We start from the raw sequence: 27,577 nt of genomic DNA on the forward strand, positions 1-27,577 counted from the left end.
AATAGCCAGGCAGTGGTAGAATGCGTCTGTGTAGGCCCACAATCTGCATTCTCATAATTGCATATGCTGTCAGATTTAGAGGGAAAATACAAAACAAATTATAATAGCACTTAGATTTATATACTGCTTCCCAGTGCTTTACAGCCCTCTCTAAGCGGTTTACAGAATCAGCATATTGCCCCCAGCAATCTGGGTCCTCATTTTACCAACCTCAGAAGGATGAAAGGCTGAATCAACCTTGAGCCTGGTGAGATATGAACTGCCAAACTGCTGGCAGCCAGTGATCAGCAGAAGTAGCCTGCAGTACTGCACTCTAACCACTGTGCCACCGTGGCTCTTAACGTACCTAACTGTATTTCTCATGAGCTTATTTGTATCTTATATAAAATTATTAAAACCTTCCCAAACCTTGAGTTAAAGAAAAGGAAGTTTGTACTTTAGTCGTTTGTCCTTTTTTGGAATATCATTTTATCCAATGTGTTCTGTCTGTATCTGCATAAACTTACTGCATAAAACACAGTAAGGAAAAACTATTATTACTATTAGTAATTATTACTAAATGAAGCTCTTTTTCTTAAAGAACTTCTCTCATTTTTCAGAGCCCTATTTATTATCGGTTAACACTAATACAATCACTAATCACTATTCAATGAGTATGTGTTCTACTTCCTGTTTCTAGTAGAAATCATCTATGCATAAATGATTTTTTTGTTATTGATTCATTTCACTGTGTGGTGGTGAATTAGTAAAAGTAAGATATTCCATTATATCTTAGTGACAACTTTATTACATAAAATCTCTGTAATTTAAAATTTTGATTCTAGTATTGTATTTGATAACATGGATTTCTTTTCAGCTATAGCCCCAGGCAGGCATTTATTTGCCCATAGAAGAAAAACAGATAATATTTCAGCTAATTTACCCCAAATTTTTCCAAGTCCTTGATGTTCCACATGTACATCTAAAAGAGGTTTTGTACACAGGTACAGTTGAGAATGCCTTAGACAGGTTTCTGCTCTCTGGAAGTCCTCAGGTGTGGCATTCATTTATAGATTTTTTTTAAAAAAAAACATGCCTTTATACTGAATTCATGAGTATCAAGAGAATCAAGCATAGAAGGACTTGGGACCAGATGCCTAACATAGTTAAGTTTATCTGTATACAAATGACTGTTAGCACTGCACTTTCCTACCCAGTGTAATCACATGCATGTCTGCTCAGAAGTAAACTTCATTGCAATTGATTGGCATTATACTATAGCTAAGAATGCATAACCCCAAATTATTGAAAAAAAGCTGTATTATCCTATGTGTATAGTTGACCTTTGATAAACGATTAAAGACGTCCCTCCTTTTCATACACTGTAAATTAACAGAATATAAAATATCCCGTTCTTGTTATTTGGCAAAAAGCTTCATTATCCTCTTTTTTTCAGAATTTGGAAAAGGAAGTGGATGACTTTTGCTTTTATTCTAATAAAGCATCTTTGTGTTTTTTTCTAGTTTTTGCCTAATATAATTCTACAAAAACAAAAATCAGACAACTTTCATACCTGGCTCCTAAGAGGAATCCGACTGAGGAGTGCTGAAACTTTTCTTATATTTTTATTGGTTAGAAAGGTGAATCTACCCAATCAAAAACGTGTTCCCTGGAAATGGGAACAAAATATTTTTTAGATAGCTCATTAATTTTTGCATGTATGTTAATTTTCATGGCATTATCTCATGATCTCGTTATTGTAGGGTTTCTTAAGTTAAACAGTCAGAAACTAGTGTTTGCACAGTTTGAAAACACCAGTTACCTTTAGAATCCATAATAACATGAAAACATTTTTTAAAAATCCCTGGCTTAATTGCAGTGGCAATATATTAGTTTAACAACTAATGAATGTCTCTTTATTTGTCACTGAGTGCATACATAAAAGTTTTAAAATAGGGTTTCTACGTATATCAATCTTCATCATTTTTTAAGTTAGCTAAAGTACACAACATCCAAGTCTCAAAGAACCAAAGTATATTTAATTTGTCTCTTCTCTAAACAAAGCTATCTGTTCAAATTTTCCAAAGGGAAGTTTCATATTGCAAAGCCAAGTGTACCTGCAGACATGTGAATGTATACTTATGAGAAGCAAATAATTGCTTTACAGAAGACAACCGCAGCAAACAGTTGTCTACATAAATAATGAATATAGGTATGTCCATATGTAATCATTTACTTCCACATACCTTTGGTTATTGTCCTGGAATGGATAACTATAGACATCAGCATAGTCACACATCTCTGCAGGGATGTTTGGGACACCTCATCACTAAACTATTCACTCTGAAAGCTGATCCAAGAGTTGAGTCAAGAGCTATTTCTAAGACAGTAGTCTCAGGTTATTATTAAGAGAACACAGTGCTAATGGTTGTCAGCATGGAGCAGAGAGATTAAGCACAAAGATGCTTTCTATTAGTCTTAATGAAAGGTACACTGTTAAATCTCACCGTTCCATAATGGAAGATTAACACAAAATGCATATGGAGTGTTTTTTATTAATGCACTGTTCATTACCACTTTCTTCTTCCTCCTCTTCTTCCTCCTCTTCTTCCTCTTCCTCCTCAACTTCATCTGCTTCCTCCTCCTCCTCCTCTTCCTCTTCTTCCTCTTCTTCCCTATCTACTTCTTCATCCTCCTCTTCCTCATCACCTTGTTCTTCGTTATCATCAGAATAGTCCTCTTCTTCTTCCTCCTCCTCTTCCTCCTCCTCGTCCTCCTCTTCTTTATCATCCATTTCTTCAGTTCCATCTGTTTCATAACATTCATCTACTGAAGAGTTGTCCGTTTTAACCACAAATGGTTTTCTTTTTGGAGCAGGTTCTTGGGGTTGCTTCTCTTGGGTTTTTCTTTTTTTTGCCAAAGGACAGCCATAAACACTGTTCAGAAAGAATTAATACATGTGTTATTATACCCTCTACCAGATCATCAGTCAAAAGGGGGGGAAATGCTTTGATGCAATTCACTGCTTTTTTTAAAAAAAAAATATACTTTCTTCTATAAAAACCGTAGGAGAGATGAAAATGTTTGGCAATATACCTGAAATTAACATTGAACAGCAATTATGGAAATTCTTATTAACATTTTGTTTTATTGCCTTTTTAACTAGAATCAATGCAAAACGTTTTACAGACTAGATATCATTACCCAGTGGGGCTTCCTGGTGTTCTCAATCATTAATTAATACTATGATTTCCAATATGAGTCCTCTCAAATACACAAATCTGGTGTTGAAGAGACCTGATCTAAAACAGGAAGTTGCAAATCACTAAAAAAGAAGCAAACCAGTATGTCCATTATAAAGCTGTAATCATCCAACCAAACTTAAAGTTTTTGCATAAAGACTATATGTGGTTCAGTATAACTTTTCAGCAAACCAAGACACCCAATTTCCATCCAATTTACCCAATCATGCAGAGAGTTCTAAGAACTATCTCTTATTCAGTCACCTAATTACACATTACTCCTGAGTTATAAATAGTAGCACAATCCTATATAAGAAATAATGTTAAGTAGCATGCTCAGAAATAAGCTCCACTGAGATTAATGAGATTTATTTCCATGCCTGCAAGATTGCAGACTTTGTCATCTTTCTGCTAGCTGGATGATAAAGAGGTTCTTTTAAAAAAAACCAGGTGTACACAGGCTGTACAGAACTGATTTCAGCAACAAGTTAAAGGTTTAGTGCTTAACAACAATAGATCACTTGATAAAAATGTGTTGTTGTTTTTTTACATAAATCAGATAATGGAAGAAAGCAAGCCTTGGTCTTTTTTTGTGGCAACTTTCTTTAAATGCATGGTGCATCTATTCTCCTAATAAAATAGATCCTACACTGTTTATGAATTAGAATGGAAAGACACTCTTGTCTTGCTATTTATTTGTATATTTACACCAATAACAAGAGTTATGAGCTCCCTGTTCTTTCAGTGTGCATTCTAAAAGACTCTTTGGGGTATACATTTACTATGCAAATATCTTCAATGATTTCAGAAGATGGAAGTTAACGATGAAATTATATTTGTGTTCTTAAAAATAGAAGCCCATATGAGATTTATTTCAGAGTACAATATATAGGATCACAGCTTAAAAGGACGACAACTTCTGTGGTCTCCTCAACTGAGACTTCAAACAGGTTTTATCTTTCTATTCCATTCAGTTCAATTACTTGATTTATAATGAGAGAAAGTAAAAAGTAGAAATATCCAGGCGCCTGAAGGAAACCCATTCAATCGTGTGACCCGTTTACCATTTCACTTATTCTTTCTACTAGTGACATTAGAAGGAAGTTCAGATGAATAAGGGACCTTACGGGAATAGAATAGAATAACAGAGTTGGAAGGGACCTTGAAGGTCTTCTAGTCCAACCCCCTGCTTAGGCAGGAAACTCTACACCACTTCAGACCAATGGTTATCCAACATCTTCTTAAAAATGCCCAGTGTTGGAGCATTTATAACTTCTGGAGGCAAGCTGTTCCACTGATTAATTGTTCTAAATGTCAGGAAATTTCTCCTTAGTTCTAAGTTGCTTCTCTCCTTGGTTAGTTTCCACCCATTGCTTCTTGTTCTACCCTCAGATGCTTTGGAGAATAGTTTGACTCTCTCTTCTTTGTGGCAGCCGCTGAGATATTGGAACACTGCTATCATGTCTCCCCTAGTCCTTCTTTTCATTAAACTAGACATACCCAGTTCCTGCAGCCATTTTTCATATGTTTTAGCCAATGGTGGGATTCAGCCAGTTCGCACCACTTCGGGAGAACCGGTTGTTAACTTTCTGAGCAGTTTGGCAAACTGGTTGTTGGAAGAAATCATTAGGGCAGAGAACCGGTTGTTAAATTACTTGAATCCCACCGCTGGTTTTAGCCTCCAGGCCCCTAATCATCTTTGTTGCTCTTCTCTGCACTCTTTCTAGAGTCTCCACATCCCATGACAACAGGAAGAACATCCCACATGAAGAAGATTCTTGTCCATAGCAGTTCCAATACAATTTGAAGAGCAACATTATTAAATTGGAGAGGCTGAATCTGTGGCGAGGAAACCCAACTTCCTTGCTCTTATCCCAAGGAATTTCTGCAGGGCAGGTTTCCATGTCATGTTAACTAATTTCTCCAAATGTACATCTCCCATGGCATTGCAACACTGTCATTGATCTGAGGCTAGGAGGGCGGGAATTGGATACGAATGGTTCTAAAATTAGCCATGTTATTTCTTAGTCATTCCAAATCTGATGAGAGCCAGTGCCTTCTTCAGCTCTGCACATTATTATGACTGTTTGACATTGCTGGAACTCAAATGCAAGGTAATCTATTAGCTTGAGTTAAATGCCCCTTTGCCTTTAAAAATGTGTTTTTTAAATGGGATCCTCCTGCAAAACACAACTCCCAATGAAAATATTGTCTGGAAAGTTATTCTTATACGCATCTTATTGGAGAAAGAGAAAGTGCTCCAAAAATATGGAAACAGCTGGTTGTAGATTGGCTTTGAAAATAAATTGCTTTCCTGTGATTAGTAAGAGAGCACTTCAACCTGTAAAATAATGTGAGAAGAGACCTTAAGTGTTTCAATATCTATGGACACATTCACTTCCTGATCCATGTAGTGATAATGAAGGAGTATATGAATCAAACTAATATTGGCTATTTGTTTTTATTATGAATTGCTTATGCTACTTTATAATTGTTACTGATTAAACCAATATTTGCTGTTTCTTTCTGATATGATATACTGCTAGAAATCAATTGTTATGAATTGAGCTTTTTTATTGCCTCCTGCTTATATTATTGTATACTGTCAGAAATTAGTTGTTAGGACTAATTCTAGTTTAGTAAATTGTAACCTTAATACTGGTTGGCATTAGTACAAAATTTGTTATCTTGCTTCTGTGTCTTGCTTCTATTCTTGGCTTCAAAGCTAGGCACATCTTTGAAAATATAGAAGAAACTGTTACCCAGGAATATTAGGCCCTATAGATAAAGGAACCAGAGTGGCGAGTTTTCCTGCCTCATAAATTCTGAATCCTGAAAGCTTTCTGCTGGAATGCTCCATAGATAAGGTGGACAGAGACAGGGGCCTGAACAAAGAACACTTTAAAGATCACGTTGGTAACAAACCTTTGTCTCTGATTGGGTAAACTTTGTTTCTAATAGCATAAAATGTATATAATACTCTAAGCCACTCTCGCAGGAGTGTGGCTATTCCTTAAATGCATTTTGTCTGTATGTTTTGGATATAGTATTCACCCAAACTTTACTTTGGCCATAAATAAAATGCTATTATTTTTTGCAAGTCTTGCTCTCTTTGGCATCCTATTGGCTTGGGGAAACTTCTGGGACCTTATAATAGCAAAATAAGCACTTGCACCAACTCAGCAATTTATGATCTCTGTATCACACGGAAACGTTCATTCTTTTTAGGTGGATTCTAAAGAGAAGCCATGAAAATAATTTGGGTCCACTGACTTATCACAACTGAAAGATTACAAATCTGATTACCAACAATTGAAAGATTAAAAACCTGGACTGTTCCTTGGATAGCTATGATACATACTGTGCCGCTGATTAACTTAATGATCAGAATCAGGCAATGAGGTGAAGCAGAAAATCAAATTAATTCTGGAAACAGCTAAAAAATTAAACACAACACACAGTAGCAAAAGGAGGAACAAGTTGATTTTAGAGGCAGGAGAATGAATATTTGGTGTATCATAAACATAGCATAATGTAACTACTTTTTGTTATTATTTACATTTAATAAAATATTAACTAACTTTCACACAATATTGTGATGCATCAGGTGGACAAATGTTTGCTGGCAATTAATATTTTGTGGGAAAATTTTATAGAGGTGGAATGATTACACAAATTATTCTTATTCTATTGTTGTTATTTAAATTTATTGGCCACCCCTTTCTAGTGGGTAAAAAAACCCATAAAAAACTAAAAATTGGTCTCAATGGAATTTTTAAAAGTTTTCTGCAATACAGAATGAATTATTATATGGGTATTATATTATTATAAAGTATATTAAGCTCTCTAGAGTTTTGGTTCCCTAATTTTGGAAAATGTGCCAATACATTTTGTTAGTTTTTTCACCAAAATTAAAGAGTTCTAGAGTTACAAAAATTATTTACAGGTTGAATATAGCTGAGAAGCTGGCATTGGAGATCTTCTTTCCTTTCTTTTCTTTTCTTTTCTTTTCTTTTCCTTCCCTTTCCTTTCCTTTCCTTTCTTCCCCCCTCCCTCCCTCCCTCCCCTTAAACTTTAAACAACTTTAAGCTTTTTTTAAACTTTAGGAGCTATCCAGGTGCTTGCACTCAGTGGTGTTCTAGAAACAGATAGGTAGAATCTATTAGAATGGCATATACAAAGCACTTTCCTTTAAGCTTTCAGAACAAGCGAGACAGATGCTACATGAACATAATACAGCCTCTGTATATCTCTCTTAGACCTTAAGGAAAAGTGCCCTGTATGTGCCATTCTGATAGAACTCAAATGGTGTTTTAGTTCCAAAGTCCAATATCAATTTATATTTAAATATCAGACCACAAAATTTTCTCCTGCTTTCATAGAATTTTTAAAAAATAGTAAAAACTTGCTCTCTGTATCATTTCAATATTATACAATGCCTTCAATAGCTATTTTATCTAAGATAAGTATTTTATTTATTTGGCCACCCATTATACATACATTATGTACCATAACTCTGAGCATTTATAAAACAATCATAAAAATATAAAAACATGTAATGGTACCATAGCATTAATTTAACTTTTGGTAAATTAATAAATTATAAACATGGAAATGGAAAAATACAGGTAAAATCTCCAGGTAACCAAATATCACTAGTATTCTATTCTCTCACATAAGATCTTATAGAAATTTTAAAATATTGTGATCCAAAACACACTACCAAATATCAATACCTTTTTGAATTGCATCAATACAGTGGTAAATTTCTGTGCTTCTCTCTTTTCTATATATGAAATTAATATAATGTAACAATAACAAAATACAAGATTAAAAAAAGATTTAGGTAAAAGTGGGGGTGTTCGCAAGAATGTTTGTGGAATAATAATCTGTATTACAGATTTTATAGAACAAAAAGGAGATTCTCATTAGGACTTTACTTGAGGAACAGTATGAATTGGTATGGTACTGTATGAGGCTGCATTAGCTTAAAGCAAGTGTTTTACACTTGCCAATATTTGCCTGATGAAAAGCAATAGTTATATATACATGGAATGCAGAACGAAATGGGAGGTTAGGAGTATGCTAAACAGTTTTCAAGTGCAAAAAAGTCCTTAAAAAGTGCATAGTTACTGCCTTGGAATAAAAGTGACAGCTACTTAGAAAATATTAAGAGACTAGTTTAAATGCAAATACTTCCCTGTCTACACCGAGTACTTTCACAGAAGGTACAAATATTTTCTAATGGTATAAGACAGGATTTTATATCTTGAGAATATTGCACTGGTTCCTTTTGTACTTTGTTTTTATCAAACAGCAGCACATTTTAATCTTTAAATACCCGGCTTCCCCTTCAGACAAAGTGCTGAACCCAGGGTTCAGTCTGCAAACAAGGAAAGTGGAATGAATGTGGAAAGAAGGAAGAAGGAAGGCTTAAGCTTTGGGGCATGATTAAAATATTCTAATTATAGGTAAACACAATAAGATTAAAATAAATAATTTAACAGAAACACAAGTGAAAGTTATTCTTTGATATATTATTCACTGAAATAATGAGCAATGAAATTCTCAACTGAGATTTCCTGCACAAGTCTTCTATAAGATAAGCAAGTAGTAGATTATGAAGTATTTCTTACAGTGCTAGTAACATTCTTTAAAACCCAGCACCATCACAAACAATGTTTTAAAAATGAGAGGTTCAGTGAGGAAGGAATGATGTCACTTGAGGCCTTGGAGGCCTTTCCTTTAAAAAGGTCAACATCCTTATAATTTATTGCGAGGCTGGTATATGCCCAAAAAAGAACCTAGGATTTGGTGGAAATGTGAATGCTAGGAATTCTTCCTACTTCAAATTTTGGGGAGAAGATTCAGACGCAGAATGCAAATTCTCTTTGTATTCCTCCATAGTCCTCAAGAATCTCAGGTTTGTATCTTTTAATTTGAATCTATGTGACTGGTTTCAATCCACCATGGATCGTCCTGCTCCAACTTGTACCTAAATCTTTCCTAGTAATGGAATTAGACTAAGGCTCATGTCTAAGCTAAAGGGTTCAGACAGGAAGAACCACAGCCTGGGCCTGCTGCTAGAAATGGACTGTTACCTTTTACCTTATTTTTACATAAGAATGTCTTTATTTATAGTCCTGATAGACTGGTTCTTAGCTGTTAAGCCATGCCTTGAATGATGAAGAGTGCATTTGACTAGTCCAGGATATCCTACGAGATTTGTGTCAACCGTGCGTCTCTGAAGCAGAAGTTTGAATCTTCACAAATCTGAACTATTTCATAAGAATCACAGGTGAGATACAATGGAAAATTGTTCATTGTTCGTTAGGCATTATCTGTAATTACACTGATTACAAATTCCATCATATATTCCTCTCTTTTAGTTTGTGAGTTTCTTTATCATTTTGCCTGCCTGCATTTTACAAGAAAATGAAATAAAGCTCAGCATGATTTCATACACTTCTCAATTTGCTGTCAGTATTCAAAGACCATTTTCAATCAATCTGTATTGCACTATATTTTCCAGAAAATAATGATACATAGAGAAATATAATCTCTGCATGCTCTTAGATTCTGCTATTAGAATAATTTATTTCTCCCAAAGTTCACTTGAAGAAGCAAAAAGAGCAGATATAAAGTGAGGAATTTACTCTCTTGACACACCTGCTATTCACTAATTTTTCCTTAAGAATTCTATGATGATCTATGGAGCGTTAACCATAAATTGTCAGCTTTGGAAGCCATAATAGCAGCAGAAGCTTCCATGCTGCCAACTTCATGCTCCTGGGAAAATAGGAGGGGGGATTTAGGAGAGTAAATGTTAGTTAGACATAATAGCATTCTTCCCTTTGGTCAAGGTCATGGTGTTTATGCACCTAGAGGAGGAGTGGTTGCAGGGATGGCTCAAGTTGGGACGGATGATGATTGGACCATGTGACAGACTGATGGGTGAAGGGGCTGGATTTGGAGTTTTGATTTACTGAAGGAAAACCTGGAACCCTCAGAATCAGGTTTTCCCAGATGTGCCAGTATACCTACTCTAATAAAATGAAACTTTGAGAAATGCCTGCCTCAGAGTTTTTACTTGGAGTTGGAGACTTTCTGGAATGCTGACATTAATATTTCAAAACAGAAGTTGCTAGTTATGACCAAGGCCAATCTGATCATTATATTTTCACTAGCTTTATAACATCAAATATATGTTAATTTTACTCATGTAACTGAAGAACTGAATACATCCTAATTATGTTGCAATTTGGAAATAATAATTTTGTTTTTAAATGCATGTATGTATGTATGAATGTCTATATGTATGTTTAGGATCCAAGAATGCAAATGGCTAAGTGGAAGAATTCACTAATAATCCAGTTTCAATCCAAAATGAAGACTTCTCCAGAACTACCTATCTCATTTCTCATCAAGTAATATGGAAGTAGCATGCCTTCAAGATTTTTGAGTAATTTCCAGCAAGACTTTCAGAATTCCAGTGGTTTAATAATACTGTAGTTTTATTTTTAAATGCTGTAAATTATTACATTGAAATGAAGAAAGTTTTATTGCAGAAATTATTGGAATTCATTCAGCTCCAATAGGCACCAGAGGTGGATCATTTTAATTAATTCATTTATCTTTGGGGTCCTGGCAATCAGTCTCGATTAGACCAGAAAATAATCTGACCATAGCAAAAAGCAAAACAACAAAATACTCTCCATATCCAGATTACCCAACAGCTGCTCTAGGGCAAGCATATAGTCCAATTTGCAGTGATGGGGCTGAAATTATCTGGAATGAATACATGGTCACTATGGAGACCATGACATCCTGAACCTTCCCATTCTCTGATCCCATCTGCAAAGTACAGTGTTGGGGAATGTTGCCTTAGTGTACTGTGGAATTCTAGCAGTTACAGCTTGCAAAACATAATTTAATGTTTATTTATTGTTTAAATAATTTATTTAGTACCCATCTTAAACAGATAGGTCTGGGTGAATAACAATACTAGTGTCTAAAATAATATTGTAAAAACATAACACAGTCTAGCACAAAGCTCAGATACTGGACTCCACCAATATCCCAATTTTGGGAGCTTACAAAAGTGAACATTATACACTAACTATGTCTGGGAAGATGGAATTAAGAATGTAAGATGGACACAGTCACTCAGTCTTGAACCCAGAATCTTACAACCTCCAGGTACTGGGAAACATGGCATCACTTGGACAACTGGGAGAAGATATGATCTTGATGATATAATATTCCACGCTGATAAATGGTCTCATGAGCCTAGCAACTTTATGGATATGTTGCAAAAGAGTAGGGAGTAGAGAAAAAATTAAGGCCTGAAACAGAAGCTAATGCTCAGTTTCTCCCACTCCCTTAGCAACTTCAATCAACCTCAGAGAAAGTGGGAGAATCCAGTACAATGATATGTCCCATCCCAACTCTCAAATCTCCTAAACTGGATACTATTATAAATAGTATCAAAGGCCACCAAGAGGCTGGGATGTATGCACCACCCTGTTCTGAGCTTGTCAGAAGTCTTCCAAACATGATCAATGCCATGGCAATACTATAACCCAGGATGAAAGTCAACTATAATTGGGTAAAATAATCTGTTCCCTTCAAGAATTTTTGAGCTGTAAACCCACCCTTCACAACAAGCTTCTGTAAAAGAGAAAGTTGGAGACTGGATGAAAATTGTCATATTTTGTTACTGTATATCCAATGATGGCCTATTGAAAAAAAGAGTAAGCCATCACTTCCTTCAAAATAAGCAGAACCATACCCTGCCACAACGTAGCATTCATCATTACTTGGATCCAACCATATGTAAGATCTCCTGGAAGGCCTTAACCAACCAGAAGGGACGCAATTCTAAAACATAGGTGGCAGAACTCAAAGGCCAAGGACCCTGTCCAGTTGTTCAGAACTAACAGGCTCAAACGCTCCCCCAGATAACCGAGAAGATGGTGTCTCAATCAATTCCATAGGGTCTGACCAACCAGAATCTGAAAGACTTTATCTGGCAGATTCCTAGAATAGCTGTCAAAATAACCCTGCAAAGGTTGCTCTGGTCCTTCTGAGCCTCTCCCTATCAGAAGGGACAGAATCACTTGGTGCATATTGTTAACCCAGATTATTCTGTTTTGTTTGATAAACCATGGTTAAACAAACTATGAGTTAGTATGACCTGTGAAGAAGCAGGCCACTGGATTTCTCTTGTTAAAAGTTAGAGACATCGTGCTTCTGGAGAAAAAAATAGTTTCAATTTGAAATGCAAACAATCTCCCTATTTGTCAAACATATACAGCATTAAATATTTTAGGAAAAAAGTGTGAAACATTTTTGAAGTCAATCACAATAACTTGAATTTGGTGGTTTAAAATATAGATTAAGAAAGTATACTTTATGGAAAAGAAGAGTTAATATAGTTCAAAATGTATATACACATGATCCTATTAACCACATGTGCTTTATAAAAGTATGATATGAATATAGGCCAATTTATTATTAGTTTTTACTAAGCATTCCATCTTGGACTACCACATTAAAGAAGAACTTGAATATATAATTGCTTATGCTACACTAATAGTATTATCTATTAGTTTCTAGATTAATCTCCTTTGGGGGATAGGACTATGATCCCAGGAGTGCAGAAATTCCCATTGTGTACTGCATGAGAATTGTGCAATGGAAATAGCAATTTCTTCTAAAGCCAGCAAATCTCATGTGCCTGAACTTCTGAGAAAAAAGGCTGTAGATTTTTCTACCATTAGCAAAATAAAAACCCTTGATTAAGAACATAAAAAAAGAATGCTGGAAAGAAGCGCTCTTGAATACACAAAAATCCCAAGAGTTGGTGTGCTATAGAGGTTATGATCCTAGACTAAAACTCAGAGACCTGGGTGCAAAACCACTCTGAAATATGGAAACTCACAGAGTGAATTGGAGTGAGTTATGAGTTCCGCATTCAGTACTACTTCCCAAAATTGTTATGGGGGAAAATTGCAAGAGGAATTGCATGGGTGTTGCTTTGAGTTCCTGAAAAAATAGTGAATATAATTTAATAAATGGAAGGAGGAGGAGTAAAACGGGGGGAGGGTGGGATATTATTTGCATTGCTTCGATCTGCTTAATGATTAATTTTCAATCAGCCAAGGAAATACTTCTATGAAATAAATAAATTAAATGTTGTTCTGCCTATACGACGAAACATATTTTTGAATTAATTGAAAGGGAAAGGGAAGCGATTCCAGCTATACATGCTGTGATGTTTCTCAGATCTAAGGGCCTGTCAAAGATAGGAATGTCAGACTATAAAAATATTTTCAGCTTCTGAATTTTCGCAACCGCTTCTTACTGCAGCAGTCATAGTTTGAATCACTGCTGTGCACAGTGCTGCATACTTATAAATCTGTGCATTTCAAAAATACTCATGTGCACCAGACCTATTTAGGATTTAATATTCACTGTTTGAATACAATTAGAGGGCATATTTTTGCTACACAAATAAAGATTATTTATGTGATAAAATTGTACATATTAATTATACGTATGCAAATGACATCTTGTACAGCTTGACATTTAAAAAGCTATCGTACTCTACTTTCTGCTTCCTTATCAGGGAGGTTGCCCCCAATTCATCTGTCTTCCCCATAAATTAAATTGGTTTAATTTAAGGTCCTGCATTAAGAACTGGGATGAAAGAATCAACTGCTCCATTGTACAAAAACCAAATCCAGACTGAAGCAACAGGAAAAACACAGTGAGACCGATCTTGTCCATGTTCAACCACTATTGAAAGAGGATTGTCTGCTATAACAGCAGTTGAAATGGTGCTGTCCAGAATAAATCAATATTGATGGGGGTAGTCTTAAGTGTGTTATGACCCAGGGTTGGTGAGCAAGCAACATGTGCTAGGCGGAAGCTTGACAACCTTTATTCAACCATCACCCCCCACAATTCCCAAAATCAGCAAGTCCCAGTCCATTCTCCAAAGTCTCTGCCCACAGGTTATTTCTACAGTCCAGAAGCAAGGTTCAAACACACGTGCCCGCATGCTCTTCATGCAACTTCCTGGCAGTGAAAGTCCACAGGAGCAGCACCACTCCGGGGGCAAGACAGGACCTCAAACTTGGCAAAGTTCACAACAAATGTCAAGGCAAAGGATCAAACCTCAGTCCATACCAGCAAGGATTCTGGAGCAAAGTTCTTCTCAGAGCCTTGGAGCATATTGCCACAAAATACAACACTTCTTCACGAAAAAAGCCCCTTCCCATGGCATCTCCTTAAATACTACTTTCCAGATGGGGAGGAGGGGCTGGGTGCCCTCCTCCCAAGTAGTCAGTTCACCTTGCGCTGACTCATCCTCCTCTCCATTCTCCCCACTCAGGGATTGGGTGGGGGAAGCATTTGCTGGCTTCTGGAGTTCCATGCCTCCTCTGCTCCGCTGCCTACCCTTTCCATCTCTTCCTCCCTTCCTTGGTCAGCTGTGCCCTCCTTCCTCCCTGCCTATTCTGCCTCATCCTCATCTCCAGGTCATTCCTCATGAGCCATAGGAATTACGCCCTCCCCCTCTGTCTGTCCCGACTCCATCTCCTCCTCCTCTTCAGATCCAGGCTCCGATGGGGCCATGAAATAGAGGTTCTTTGGTTGTTTCCTTGATCATTGGTCTGATATTAATTTTGGAATTAATCTATGCTATACTTAATATAGTTTCAACTGGGAAACTATGACCATCCTAGACCAAGCCAAGTCCAAAAACTAAGAAATTTCTAGAAGCCTGATCCTCTGACAAATGAACCATCAATAGGCCCATAGAAATAAACAATATCTACATACTATGCAAAAATAAAAATTAAAAAGCCAAAAAGGGGACAAGATCAAAACACCTCTCCACCAGCAATCACCCAGATGAGTATAGATTAACACAGTGGTGGGATCCTTCCGGTTTAACAACCGGTTCGGTGATAGCTGTGCGTGTGTGCGCAATTCAAAGAAAAATCACCTTCCGTCTTAGTGCTAGGGAATTAAAACAGCTGAGGCATGGCAATCCGCTCTGCTGTGCTAATCAGCTGCAAAGATAAAGGTAAGTAAAGCACAGGGGTGGGCGGGCAGGCCCAGCTGCTCGTTGGAGCGAACCGGTTCACTCCTAGCTGATTGTCGGAGCTACCGGTTCGCCTGAACCGGTCCAAATCGGTAGAATCCCACCCCTGGATTAACATCAGACCAACAATGAAGGAAATAATACCTGCCAAACAGCCCAATCAAAGAACATCTAAGATCACCCTCATAAATACTGGTGACAGAGTAAGCCACTAGAACAGAGTTCCCCAACCTTTCTTGCTTTGCGGACTGGGGAGGGGAGGGGATGGTCCTGTGTGAATGGCGGGGCAAGTGCATGTGCATGCACGTGCAGTTTCATTTGCACCAGCAGCAGTTAAGTGCATGTGCAGCTCCATTTGTGCGAGTAGTGGGCATATGCACCTTCTGCTCATGCAAATGGAGTATGCATGGACATACTTGCCTGCTACATCCGTGGCCCAGTTCCAAAAGGCTCACGGCCCAATAGTGGACTGCAGCCCAGAGGTTGGGGACCCCTGCACTAGACTATAAACTGAGAGCAAAACCCACACCTTACTAGCATTGATGATGTTGCCTAATTTTGGTAATGAAACATCTGAAGAAAACAACCAAGCTCAACGAGCACCAAAGACCCCTCATTTCAACCCTAAATTACACATAATCTCTCTTTTATTGGTATAAGCAATTGTAATATACTTGCATTAATATGATATTCTATTCTATTTTGTATTGCACATACAAACACAATCTATCTTACAGCATTCCTTTGAGAGTCAGGGAAATATTTATAGCAGATGAATGGTTAAGAGAGAAAGCGGCAGCATTTTCTACTTATGCTACACTCAGTATAAATATATGCATAATGACATAGCTTCAACTTTGCAAAGAGTTTTTCTTCAATGACACAATTGTAGCCACCATCTTGATGCCCTTTGGTCGCCTCTGATAGAAATTGTGTTTTCAAATGTGTCATAGGCGTAAGACTTCAGTGCTTTAGTTTACAAAAAAAATAATGAAATAATCTTTAAAAAGTCTTCTCCATAAGTCTTTGAAGTGACCGGGCTACACATTATGCTAAGCCACAATGTTGCTTGGTTTTGGTTTTGGTTTGTTCTATGAGAACAACACTGGTAGTTTAAAAACTGTTGTTAGGAACTCTTTCAGGCTGATATCAATGTCTGAATGATGTATTGGGTGCCACAGCCCAACAAGTATAACAAAAATGTATTAAATTAAACACATCCACCCACACCCACCCATGCTCCCCCTGTCCCATGTTGCAACCCAGGATTTGCATGAGCTTTCAGTATAGTTCATCAGGATCCTCACCCTTTTAGCTCACCTGGAAGGCTGCATAGCCAAATCTTTCTTTAAAATTAATATTAAAATATGTATATCCTGCCTTCTGATTTATAATATCATTGACAAATAATAAAAAATACAGGCAAGTCATAAACTTTATGGATGGAGCGATGGCATGCACAATGATGTCTCATAAAGAATAGGGCGGGAGGTGGGAGTTATTTATCTGTGTGGACTCCAGAACATACAGATCGACTGCCTGCGTGCCCAGAATTTTTCATAAATATCCCACCGTGCATTACGTTATACAGCCGCCATACATTAATTAGAGCATCCGACAGACACTGCAATGTGTTACACTCACCCAAGTGGAATCTTCATTTTTCACATGCAGGGCCTTACTAATTAAAATCAGCTTTGCAATTAAATGTGGAAAATTGTGTTAAACTTTCAAGCATGGTTTTAAGGAGGTGGAATGGAGAGCGGCGGGGAGGGGTCAAAATCAAGAGGAAGGAAATCATTTCTTAGGGAAAAAATCATTTCCTTATTTTCATGCAAATGAATCCGTCTCTCCCCCCCCCCCCGACCCCCATCAAAAGAAGAACTGGTGAAAGAGAAGGTATGAGGATTTTCCCCTCCCCGTTGCTTTCTTCCCCACCCCTCTATTATACATGCTTCTCTCTGTTGCAAAGGCAATGTTCCGCTATCTTCCTGCCAGTCCTTGGCCCAGTTCCAATGCTTTTAGTGAGTGCTATGTGTCAAGGCATGAATAATACAGCCTCTAGGCTGTCGGCAGAATCCAAATGAGGCATACATCAGGAAGCAAGCACTCGACTTTAGCTCCAGAACATGCTCCTGTGAAGACAGGCAATTATTCACCCACGGCTGCAGTCATGGCAATCAAACCAGTGGGTGAAAAGGTATAAGAAGCACAGGAGGAGGGGGGGAGGGGAAGAGGAATGGGCACAACGGCAGAGTCGGCAATTCTCGAATAAGAAAGGATTTTCTCATCAGAGAGATACATTCAGCTAACACTTAAGAGGATGCTACTGCAAACATAGCCATTCTATTTCACTCCATTCTTTATTCAGAGAGTTAAACCTAAATGGATCGGTATTTATTTTTAAAAATCAGTTTCCAGGATTTATTCCCCCACTTTCCTACCCTCTTTTTAAAAAGTCTAAACAGAAGGAAAGAGAGACGGGGTTGGCTAAATACAATATTTGATTTTTAACTAGTTAGTAAGGTGATTAAAAAGGGTGAAATGCACCACAAAGATGTCCTGGGGTGAGGGGGGGAACTGAAAAAAGGATTTCCAAAGTGGCAAAGAAAAGGAATGGTTGCTTTGCCACTATTTTCTCCCTCTTTCTCTCATTTTTTTTAAATTTACATTTATATCCCACCCTTCTCCGAAGACTCAGGGCAGCTTACAGTGTGTAAGGCAATAGTCTCATTCTATTTGTATATTTACAAAGTCAACTTATTGCCCCCCCAACAATCTGGGTCCTCATTTTACCTACCTTATAAAGGATGGAAGTCTGAGTCAACCTTGGGCCGGGTGGGATTCGAACCTGCAGTAATTGCAGGCTGGTGTGTTTTAATAACAGGCTATCTTACAGCCTGAGCCACCACGGCCCTTAAAAAAAGTCTAGATGGGAATTCCAGGTAGAGATTAGATGGGTTATTTCTTAAACTAGAGATCCCTCATTTTAACTGCAGTATTTCAATTAATATGCTTTTTTAAAAAAAAGAATTTCATAGCCTCTTTTTTAAAAAATCAGGGAAAAAAATCATTTTTAAAGATGATGATTCAGGGCAGCAAAAAAATATTCCACAAGCACTTTGGTGTCCTATGCACATGAATTCCTCAATGTACTGTAGTTCAAATTAGTAGTGAAAGTATATTTACACATGGGAGAAGAGACACATTCTCACCACCAGCACCACTGGTGGTTTCAATTGGGAATTAGTTCAGAGAAAACAAGCCTCCCTAAAATAAAAATATGAGATGGGATAAAATTATTGAAATGAACCTGAACTCATTTAAGGCCTAAGTTCCATAATAACTTCAGTATAATTTTGCCCATTTTGTGCAATCAGCTAAAGGAGGTCCAGTGGTTGTTCCATCCAGGGGTAAAAGGCTCCCAGTTTGGACCGGATCAGCTGATCCGGTAGTGATGTCAGCAGGTGGTTCGGAGAACCAGTAGCAAAAATCCCTGCCCCCCCGCCCATGCCCACCTAATTGCCCGTTTGCCTGCTTGCCCGTTTGCCGCTTCATTTAAAAAATGCTTTTAAAAGGTTAAAAAAAGGCTCTGATGATCACAGCTGAGCTGCCTGATCATCAGAGCTTTTTTTTAACTTTTAAAAGCATTTTTTACAACCCATTTGGCCAAATAGGTTGTAAAAAAATGCTTTTAAAAATAAAAAAAAGATTGCGCACCACAGCTGATACACATACCCGCGCTGTTCTACTTACCCCATGCCTCTTTTTGGCGTGCACTGTGTGCACGTGCACCTCACATTTGTTGCATGGTGCGCACTGCGCATGCGTGCGCACAGCGTGCATGTGCAGCCAGCAAACCGCTAGTAAACCAGTTCAGATTTCACTACTGGTTCCATCACTAGGAGAAGTTTGGCTAATGGCAGCAAACAGCAGGACCTTCCTAGTTTATTGCCCAGGGCAATAGATAATGTTTTGGGGAAGTTCACCCTTTCTTTCAATTATAATCCCAGGACAGAGATATCATTAGGCCTGGAAAAAACTCACACTCAGAGACTTATTTTCCCTTCCCATCTTCTCAAAATCTTTCTAATACTGCTAATACTTTTATCAACCCTAAGTGTCTTCCTCAGAAATTTACAGCTTCACTGTAATGGCCTGGCCACTCAAATTTTACTCCATGTAGTAGAGTAAAACATGACACTGGAGCCTTATCTCGTCTCTAATGGGCAAACACAAAAACCAGGAATGCAAAATTAGGGAAGACAATATTTCATTCCATTTGGATTGTCATACTTGCTAGCTTTAATCTTGTCTTTATTGGTTTTATTTTAATTTGTTGTGATTTCCCCAGTCTCACTGAGACTCAGATGGGGTCCAAGTTTAATAAATAATAATAATAATTTCACCAGCCACTGTTTCTAACATTAGGGCAAAGCTGGTTTCTACCAAGGGCTGATTCAGTGGAAATGTTCCTTACTGGATTTGTTGTAAGCTCCTTGGCAGCGAGTGGGAAAGAGCAGTAGTAATAGCAGCAATAGCTTTAACTTTTTAATAGGAGCGTTGGCACCTTTCACAAACTTTCTCCATATGCATTCTGAGTGCATTGACTTGAAAAGAAGCTACATACAGGTAAGCTGGCATAGACTTGCCTGTATAATCACCTTATTCTTTAGACGGGGATTTGCTTCAGCAGCTCCCAAGATACTGCCAAGGAAGCAGTAGGAAATCTCTTATACTGAGATAATATCTAATCAGGATGACTTTGGCTAGACATGTCATTTATTTATTTTATTATTTATTTGTTTATTTATAAAATTTTACTTATAAAATTTATAGTCCACCCATCTTATCTCAAGGTAGTGCTTAATGATCATGGCTTATTGTTATTTAAATATGGACATCATATTTGGTGGTTTAAAGTATCATCTAATATGGTTTGTGAAAATGTACATTTTTAGTACATTTGTCCTCAATCTCCCTAATTCATTTTCACTTGATTATCCTGGGTTCCAGGGGAAACAATTTCAATTTCCCCAGGTTTATCCATTATGCGGATTTTATTTCACTGTGAAGTCAAAGCAGACATTCTTCTTTCCATGTGCAGAAAGTTGGAATATCAAGGAAGTAGCAGTTTTGGTTAAAGTTCCTTCCTTATTCTTCTTTTGCTTTTGCCAACAAGATAGAGAAGATCCTTATAAAGGAGCTTCCATCCTGGGCCTCTGTGACTCAGGCTGCTAAGACAGTCTGTTATTAACACAGCTGCTTGCAATTACTGCAAGTTCAAGTCCCACCAGGCCCAAGGTTGACTCAGCCTTCCATCCTTTATAAGGTAGGTAAAATGAGGACCCAGATTGTTGGGGGCAATAAAAGCTGACTTTGTATATAATATACAAATGGATGAAGACTATTGCTAACATAGTGTAAACCGCCCTGAGTCTTCGGAGAAGGGCAGGATATAAATGCAAATAAAAATTTTTTTAAAAAAAGATACAGTTCAACTGAATTGTTCAAGGGTTTCCCTGTTCCCCAATACTTCTCTACTTACAGCAGAACAAAAGTAAGAATATCAGAAAATGAAGGGAGGGATTTATTTCATTTATTAGATGCACACGGCCACCCATATCACCTTAGTGAAAAAGGAGAGTGAAGAACAAATAGAAGTAGAGTTAAAAAAAAACATCGAAATCCCAAGAACAATAGGAGAAAGCACTAATTTAGGACATGAAAAATGGGTATAGAAATTACTGATACAATTTTGTTTCATTTTATACCAGCGGTGAAATGCTCCCGATTTGGACCGGATCACCTGATCTGGTAGCAATGGCAGCAGGTGGTTCAGAGAACCGGTAGCAAAAATCTCCGCCTCCCCCTCCCACCCCAGCTGAGTCGCGCGATCATCAGAGGGTTGTTGTTTTTTTTACTTGTAAAAGCATTTTTTATTCGGCCATTTTCTACAAGCTCTTCAGTCAAAGAGGTTGTAGAAAAAATGTTTTTAAAAGATTCTGGCAATCAGGCAACTCAGCTGGGATTATCAGAACCCTTTAAAAGTTTTTTTTCCTCTGGCGATTCCCGCTGAGTTGCCTGATCATCACAGACTTTTAAAAGCATTTTTTAACAACCTCTTTAGCCGAAGAGGTTGTAGAAAAAATGCTTTTAAAAGTAAAAAAAAAAAGTTGGCCACGCCCACTCAGTCACATTACCCCCCCCAAGCCACGCTCACAGAACCGGTAGTAACAAATTTTACATTTCACCCCTGTTTTATACGCATTGCTTTTGATTTTCTACAAATGTAAAATAATACTGAGAACAAAGAGGTATTTGCAATATACTGATTAAAAACATTATTTAAAACAAATATTACATTAAAAATTGTAACTGAGTCATATTAATAAGGGGTCTGTTCTATGGACATAACTGATTATTAGAATTTGTTAACAGCCAGGTCCACCCCATCCTCTCATTGGTCCTTCTCCAAATAGTCTGATGAAATGTCCTCAAATTTCATTTAATTAACAGCTTCAGTCTGTTCATGTATTGATGTAGCAGGATTGTGTCAAAAAAGTAAAATCACATCTGCAAATGAACCTAATCTCTATTACAAAACCCCTAAATGGAAAATAGTTGTATACTCAAATTGCTTTTCCATCTTCTGCAACCATGTGTTATATTTTAAAATCTTTGGAAACTTCACCTAACTTATTTTAAATGAAAGAATAGCACTTAATTTTAAGAATTCTTCAAAAATTCACATGGTAATGTAATTCAACCAATAGCTTGATTTTAGAGTTTGTCAGAAGTAAGATTTAATTGTACAAATTAATCATCTTTATAGTGGTTTTGAGCTGACAGAAATATAATCAGCAAAAAACAGAATTAAGTAAATTTATGTCTCTTCTAATGAATCGGGTTTTTTGTACTACTATACCTACCTATAAAATGAAGAAACAAAATTAAACAATTTTCGTTTCAGATTGTGTTTGGAAAGGCAGTCTTCAAGGTGGGGCATAATTCTTTTAAAAGCTGAATAAATAATAGGGTATAGTTTAAAAATCATAAGGGTTTTTAAAAACTCCCAAGCTATTGAAAAAAATGCAGACTTGTTGGATCCTAAATGGTTGTACTATTCACAAATATTATGTATTATTTAGGAGATGCATCTTTATTTCCGCATTACCCTTAAGATCATCAAATCCCAGAAACAGATATCAAAGCTACATTAGCATGGAGGCAGAAAACAGAAAAAACAAGAGTTTACAGAAGATGGACTCTGTGCAAAAAAGTTGTATCTTCTAAGCCTGTAGCTCTGAGGCAAAATTATCCCATTTTTTTCACAAACATTTTGACAATGGCTGAAAAGAAATCCTTTGCCATTCCGTAATTCTGATTGTATGAAATCATTTATACCATAAAGGATTTATATCACTTGCCCTCAGTGATATCAAATGGGATTGGCCTAGAACTATCGTATCATAGTTAGACTGCATGGTTATCATGTCTGAGCAGAACTGAGTTATATGCATAAGAAGCATGGAATCGGGGCACCGCTGCTCTTTCCAATTTCCTTGCAAGCACTGACTCTAAATCTCATGCTGAGCAACAATATCTTCAGGTCTTTTTCTTGCATTCACTTGAAAATGAATTAAAAACTGTCATGCAACGAAGAATATAGTTCGCCTGTCTGCAGAATTTGTTTGGATTTTGGGTTATTGTATCTTTCTAGGCCATGTTTCACAGTATAAAAAATAAATATCAGTTTATTTTATTCAACTTATTCTTGGTGCTCCAAGGAGCAAATGTATTTATCTGCATATAACTTATAACTATGCTCCCATTATATATCTTAACTAGGGTAGTTGTTTTAAAATCTTTGTACTGCTTTCGTAGGACTGGATTGTGTGTGATGGTAGTTACTTCGAAACAATTTGTGATTAAGGATGTACAGTCATCAAAGTTTCTATTGCTTTCTTTATTCATTTCCTCCTTCCATCCTAATTCCTTAAATTCGTTGAAGTTAGAGATTTTAAACATTAGTGCATTAGTGTAGTTTATTACAGGATTGGTTTATTGATTCCTTTAATACAATATGCATATAGATATTAGAAACTGATAAACATTTGCAGTAGTACATAAATAATTTTGATTTCATCGTCAAATCAGTGTACTCTTTTCAATGCTTTTTTGCAAAAAATATGGCCATTGTCAATGTAAAAGCAAGGATGAAGCTGCAACACATAGCATATTATATCCCCATATTACATATGCATGACTACTCTGTTCAATGTTTAGACACAAGAATCAAACCAATGGAAAATGCATAGCAAAATTTCATAGGCATCCTTTCTGGCAACTTTACCCACCTGCAATGACAAATAGGTCTTAGCATGTGCTATGACTTGATAATGGAGAAACTCTATTCCCTAAATTTAGTTTTAATTGCTCTAACTGCAAGACTTTGAAATATAGCTTGAAAGAAATTGTATCAAGACCTGATGCACTGAGGAGTTAATAATATCCATGAATTGAAATAAAATGGTTGGAAAACACTTAGAGAATAAGCACTACTTTGCTTAGGATCCAACTCTGTGTTAAAAGTATTTTTACCCATTAATATACATAAATCTATATGCATTAAACTTTATAGTCAGTAGAGCTGCCACTTGTTGTCTTTATAATTTCGGTCTTTTGACAAATTTGAGGGCAGTTTTCAATTTATAGGATTAGGGTTTGGCACTTCTGTGATAAATGTGCATTTGGTGTGTGAATTAGGCATGTATCAAAACCATTCCTCTGAAATCATCTACACTCCTTCACTTAAAATACAGAAATAAAAATGTTGCTCCACAAACTTATAAGTAATATAATCATCTATATAAAACATGGTGAAACTATAACATGAATAACAATCACAAATTTGTAATTCACAATTATACTACTTGTATATATTTCTTAGTACTAATTCTGATCAAATCTGTGGCGTTCAGTGGCATTCAGTGGTGTTTCCTAGATATTTTCCATGCAATGTAAACCTATCCTTGAACTTTATGTTCTGAAAAGCTTGTGTTTTTATTTAGTTTAGGAACCAGATTAAATGACAGTAGTCATGCTGGCTGAAAAAAAGAATGTCAGTAGTCATATTTTAATTTGCTATATAAGTTCGCAAGAACTGCATATCCTGCCTAACGATAGAGGAGAAGTAGGAATGTCTTCAGATAAAGGATATTTTATGGGACTGACACCCAGGGATTGCCAGTATGATTAATATGTCTAATCGGAAATAAATGTGATCAAAAAGTTTGAAAAGGACAATTGCATTTCCTTCTTTGATCATATTGTAAAATCTCAATTTCTGGGAGAGGAAGTAAATGATTAGAGCTATAGAATAAAATGAGACTGCAATTAAGTGCAAAGAGGCAGGGGCAGAATGCAAATGCAAAAGAATTTCTTGACTATACTATCGGTTTCCAGCCCTTACGACTAGGTCATTAAGGCAGTCAAGTCAGGTAACTTGCTTATTAGATGCCTTCAGTTTAATTCATCACTAGCACACAATCTCACACATACACATGCACATTACCTTCTGTGTCTTGCATATTTGCCACTAACATGACCACTGCCATCACAGCCAGGAGTAGGGCAGCTATAAAAAAAATGAATTAATTATAAAGGTTTCTACATGCTGCATAGAAATTGTATTAAATGCAGGCGATAGGTGTTACAGAGATGGAGGGCAACAAAGAGAGAGAAAGAGAAATCAAATAACTGAAGGAAAAAGGGAGGAGGGAATGCTTTTTATTAGCAAATCCCAGGGGAATTAATTTCATCAGTGCAGCAGGGCATGAGCAAGCCACCAATGAACTTGAAAGTGCATTATACCCATTAAAAGACATGAATTTTCTAAATTGCTAATGGGGATACATTTTACACTCAGCACACTAACCTGAACAGCTCTTGTATGGCTGGTTCCACAGGAACTGCAGAGAGATGGAAAATATATAAAAATTTATCATCTATTACAAGTACTCCCCCCTCTTGCTGAAAATTGCCCAAAAAGGCTGTAAAAAAGCAAGGGTCACCATGCATCATGCAAAGAGATTCTGGAGGATGAAGGTCACCCTGAGCAGGGGCCTTGAGTGATTTACTGAAGCAAGAGACGTACCTCGAACACCTTTGGACCGTGTGCGATGGCGCTTCTCGTCTGCCTCCACCTCCATCTGGGAATAGATTAGCAGGCAGTCAATGCTCTTATCCTGCATGCACAGACTATCAATGCACAGACAGATACAGGCTCTCATACACAATTTATTGACAATATTTTAATTCCATTTTATCCTGCAAGTAAACAGCCTGACTGAAGGGGATTTTTTTTTTCAAAAAATCTCCCAATATTTGTTTGAGAACAAAAGCCCACAGGGTAATTTCTTACATTAACTGTGTGTGCTCTTTTTCACAACTCTTTTATGCATTTTTTTAAAAAAAGAACAGTAGATTCCTTCATTCACACTTTCTTTAATGGTAACCCAACATTGGCAGAATATAATTGATTTTTTTTGCAACGTGAAACTGAGGTTGCTTCTCTGCCATACTGTTCTGGGAGACTTTCAAACAATAGTTTTTATTTTTTTTTTGCAAAAGACGAAAGGAGAAACACAATGGGATATTGAGATTTGATATATCTTCTGTGTTTTTACTACAAGAAAAAGAATCTGTCTACTATAAATATCTAAATAAATTATTCTTATATATATATACTGTACGGGTTGTAAATAATTTAAAAGTAAAATGTTTTCCATTTTGAATTTATAGAAAATCTAAGGGTTTTCCGTTTAGAAATTCCACTCATCACAAATATCAGTGAACGTTCTATTTTTATCAGCATAAAAGCATAACAGCACATAGCATATTGAAGATTACTGTATATAGATGATCGACCTTTTAAAAGAAAACACTCATTATGGCTCATGTTTGACCAGTTTAAAATTATTTTAAATACCAGACTTAATAGTTCACCATCAGAGAGGCTATTTTGAAGGCATTCAGTGTAGCAGTTGGCTGTATTACTTATCATTATGTTTTATGACTATATTTGTGTTACGACTATGCAAAACTTTGAGAGGCTGTTTTGATTTGAGAAAGCTTTGATCAAATTCTGCTGAAGCAGATTTGCACACTAAAGTATAGTGCTTTGTAGGATTTTGAAACATTTTGCAGATTTGATGGCTTTTCCATTGTTTCGGGAATGGTTACAATGCTTCAGTTAAACTAATACCTTTGGTCAATGCATAATGGTATGGTGGATTTTTTGACATTTATTAAAACAGCCTGACAATGAGATTTAAATTATGACTTGTTAAACTCTAAGCTTAACAACAGATGACAAGGCTAACCTTGATTTGGGTTCTCAGATCTCAGCATCTTGATTGTAACAGCTACTATGTTTGAATTTGGTTTGCTACTGAAATGTTTGCCAATACAACTAAGAGTTCACCTCACTCTCAGCTGACTTAATAAGGGCTACAGGGTTGGGAGAGTTTTAAATCTCTCCTTAGGAAGTTAATGGGCACAAGAGTAATCCTTATAGGCACTTCCCAAACTTTTACAAGAGGGATAGTGCAGCTATAAATTCTAACTTCTGTATGCCAATCTTTTTCTCTGTTCTTGCCTTTCTCTATAGAATTGCAACCCAGCACTCTGGAATAGCGATGAAAATAAATGTGTACAGGTAATCCTCTACTTACAACCATTCATTTAGTGTTCACACATATGACTGTTGCAGCATCCCCATAGTCATGTGACCCAAATTTGAGCACTTGGCAACTGTTTATATTTAGGACAGTTGCAGTGTCCAGGGGTCATGTGATCGCCATTTGTAACCTTCCTAGCTGACTTCTGACAAGCAAAGTCAATGGGGAAAGCCTGATTCACTTAACAACCGTGTTACTAATTTAACAATTGCAGTGATTCACTCAACAACTGTGGCAAGAAAGGTCACATAAGTATTCAGCAGTATTTTTCAGTTGTATATCAGGGATATGTACCGGATTGATTTTGCCCTGATCGACCAGTTTTAGGAAGGCTTTTCTGATGAACCAAGGGATGAATTAGTGTGACAAGGCTCATCAGAAACCTTGAGAGAGTCATTCAACATTGCATGATGATTAATGGCAGGCTAGAGAAGTTGAGGGACAAGGGAAATAACTGAAGATGATATCATAGGCTTTCTTCGGGCTTCTCCCCACCACCA

General features: G+C 36.9%; 1 protein-coding gene and 1 long non-coding RNA gene across 5 annotated transcripts in view; one reads left to right on the top strand and one right to left on the bottom strand.

Moving 5' to 3' along the window:
• The window catches only part of MYT1L (myelin transcription factor 1 like), a 119,677-nt gene extending 94,130 nt beyond the window's left edge, over window positions 1-25,547 (bottom strand). For all 4 annotated transcript variants that reach the window (XM_058177807.1, XM_058177817.1, XM_058177798.1 and 1 more), the window contains exons 1-4: window positions 25,493-25,547; window positions 25,274-25,307; window positions 24,911-24,973; window positions 2,554-2,915 (exon numbers count right to left, since the gene is read on the bottom strand). In XM_058177807.1, the coding sequence (XP_058033790.1) occupies window positions 2,554-2,915; window positions 24,911-24,973; window positions 25,274-25,307; window positions 25,493-25,547 (514 nt within the window). The remainder of the gene's footprint in view (window positions 1-2,553; window positions 2,916-24,910; window positions 24,974-25,273; window positions 25,308-25,492) is intronic.
• On the top strand, window positions 5,278-10,640 carry LOC131195705 (uncharacterized). Its single transcript, XR_009154530.1, has 3 exons — window positions 5,278-5,335; window positions 9,363-9,519; window positions 10,548-10,640. It is a non-coding gene; the product is annotated as an uncharacterized LOC131195705 (long non-coding RNA).
• Window positions 25,548-27,577: the final 2,030 nt, after the last annotated feature.

Source organism: Ahaetulla prasina, chromosome 1 (assembly GCF_028640845.1).
Source record: "Ahaetulla prasina isolate Xishuangbanna chromosome 1, ASM2864084v1, whole genome shotgun sequence".
Classification (NCBI taxonomy): domain Eukaryota; kingdom Metazoa; phylum Chordata; class Lepidosauria; order Squamata; family Colubridae; genus Ahaetulla; species Ahaetulla prasina.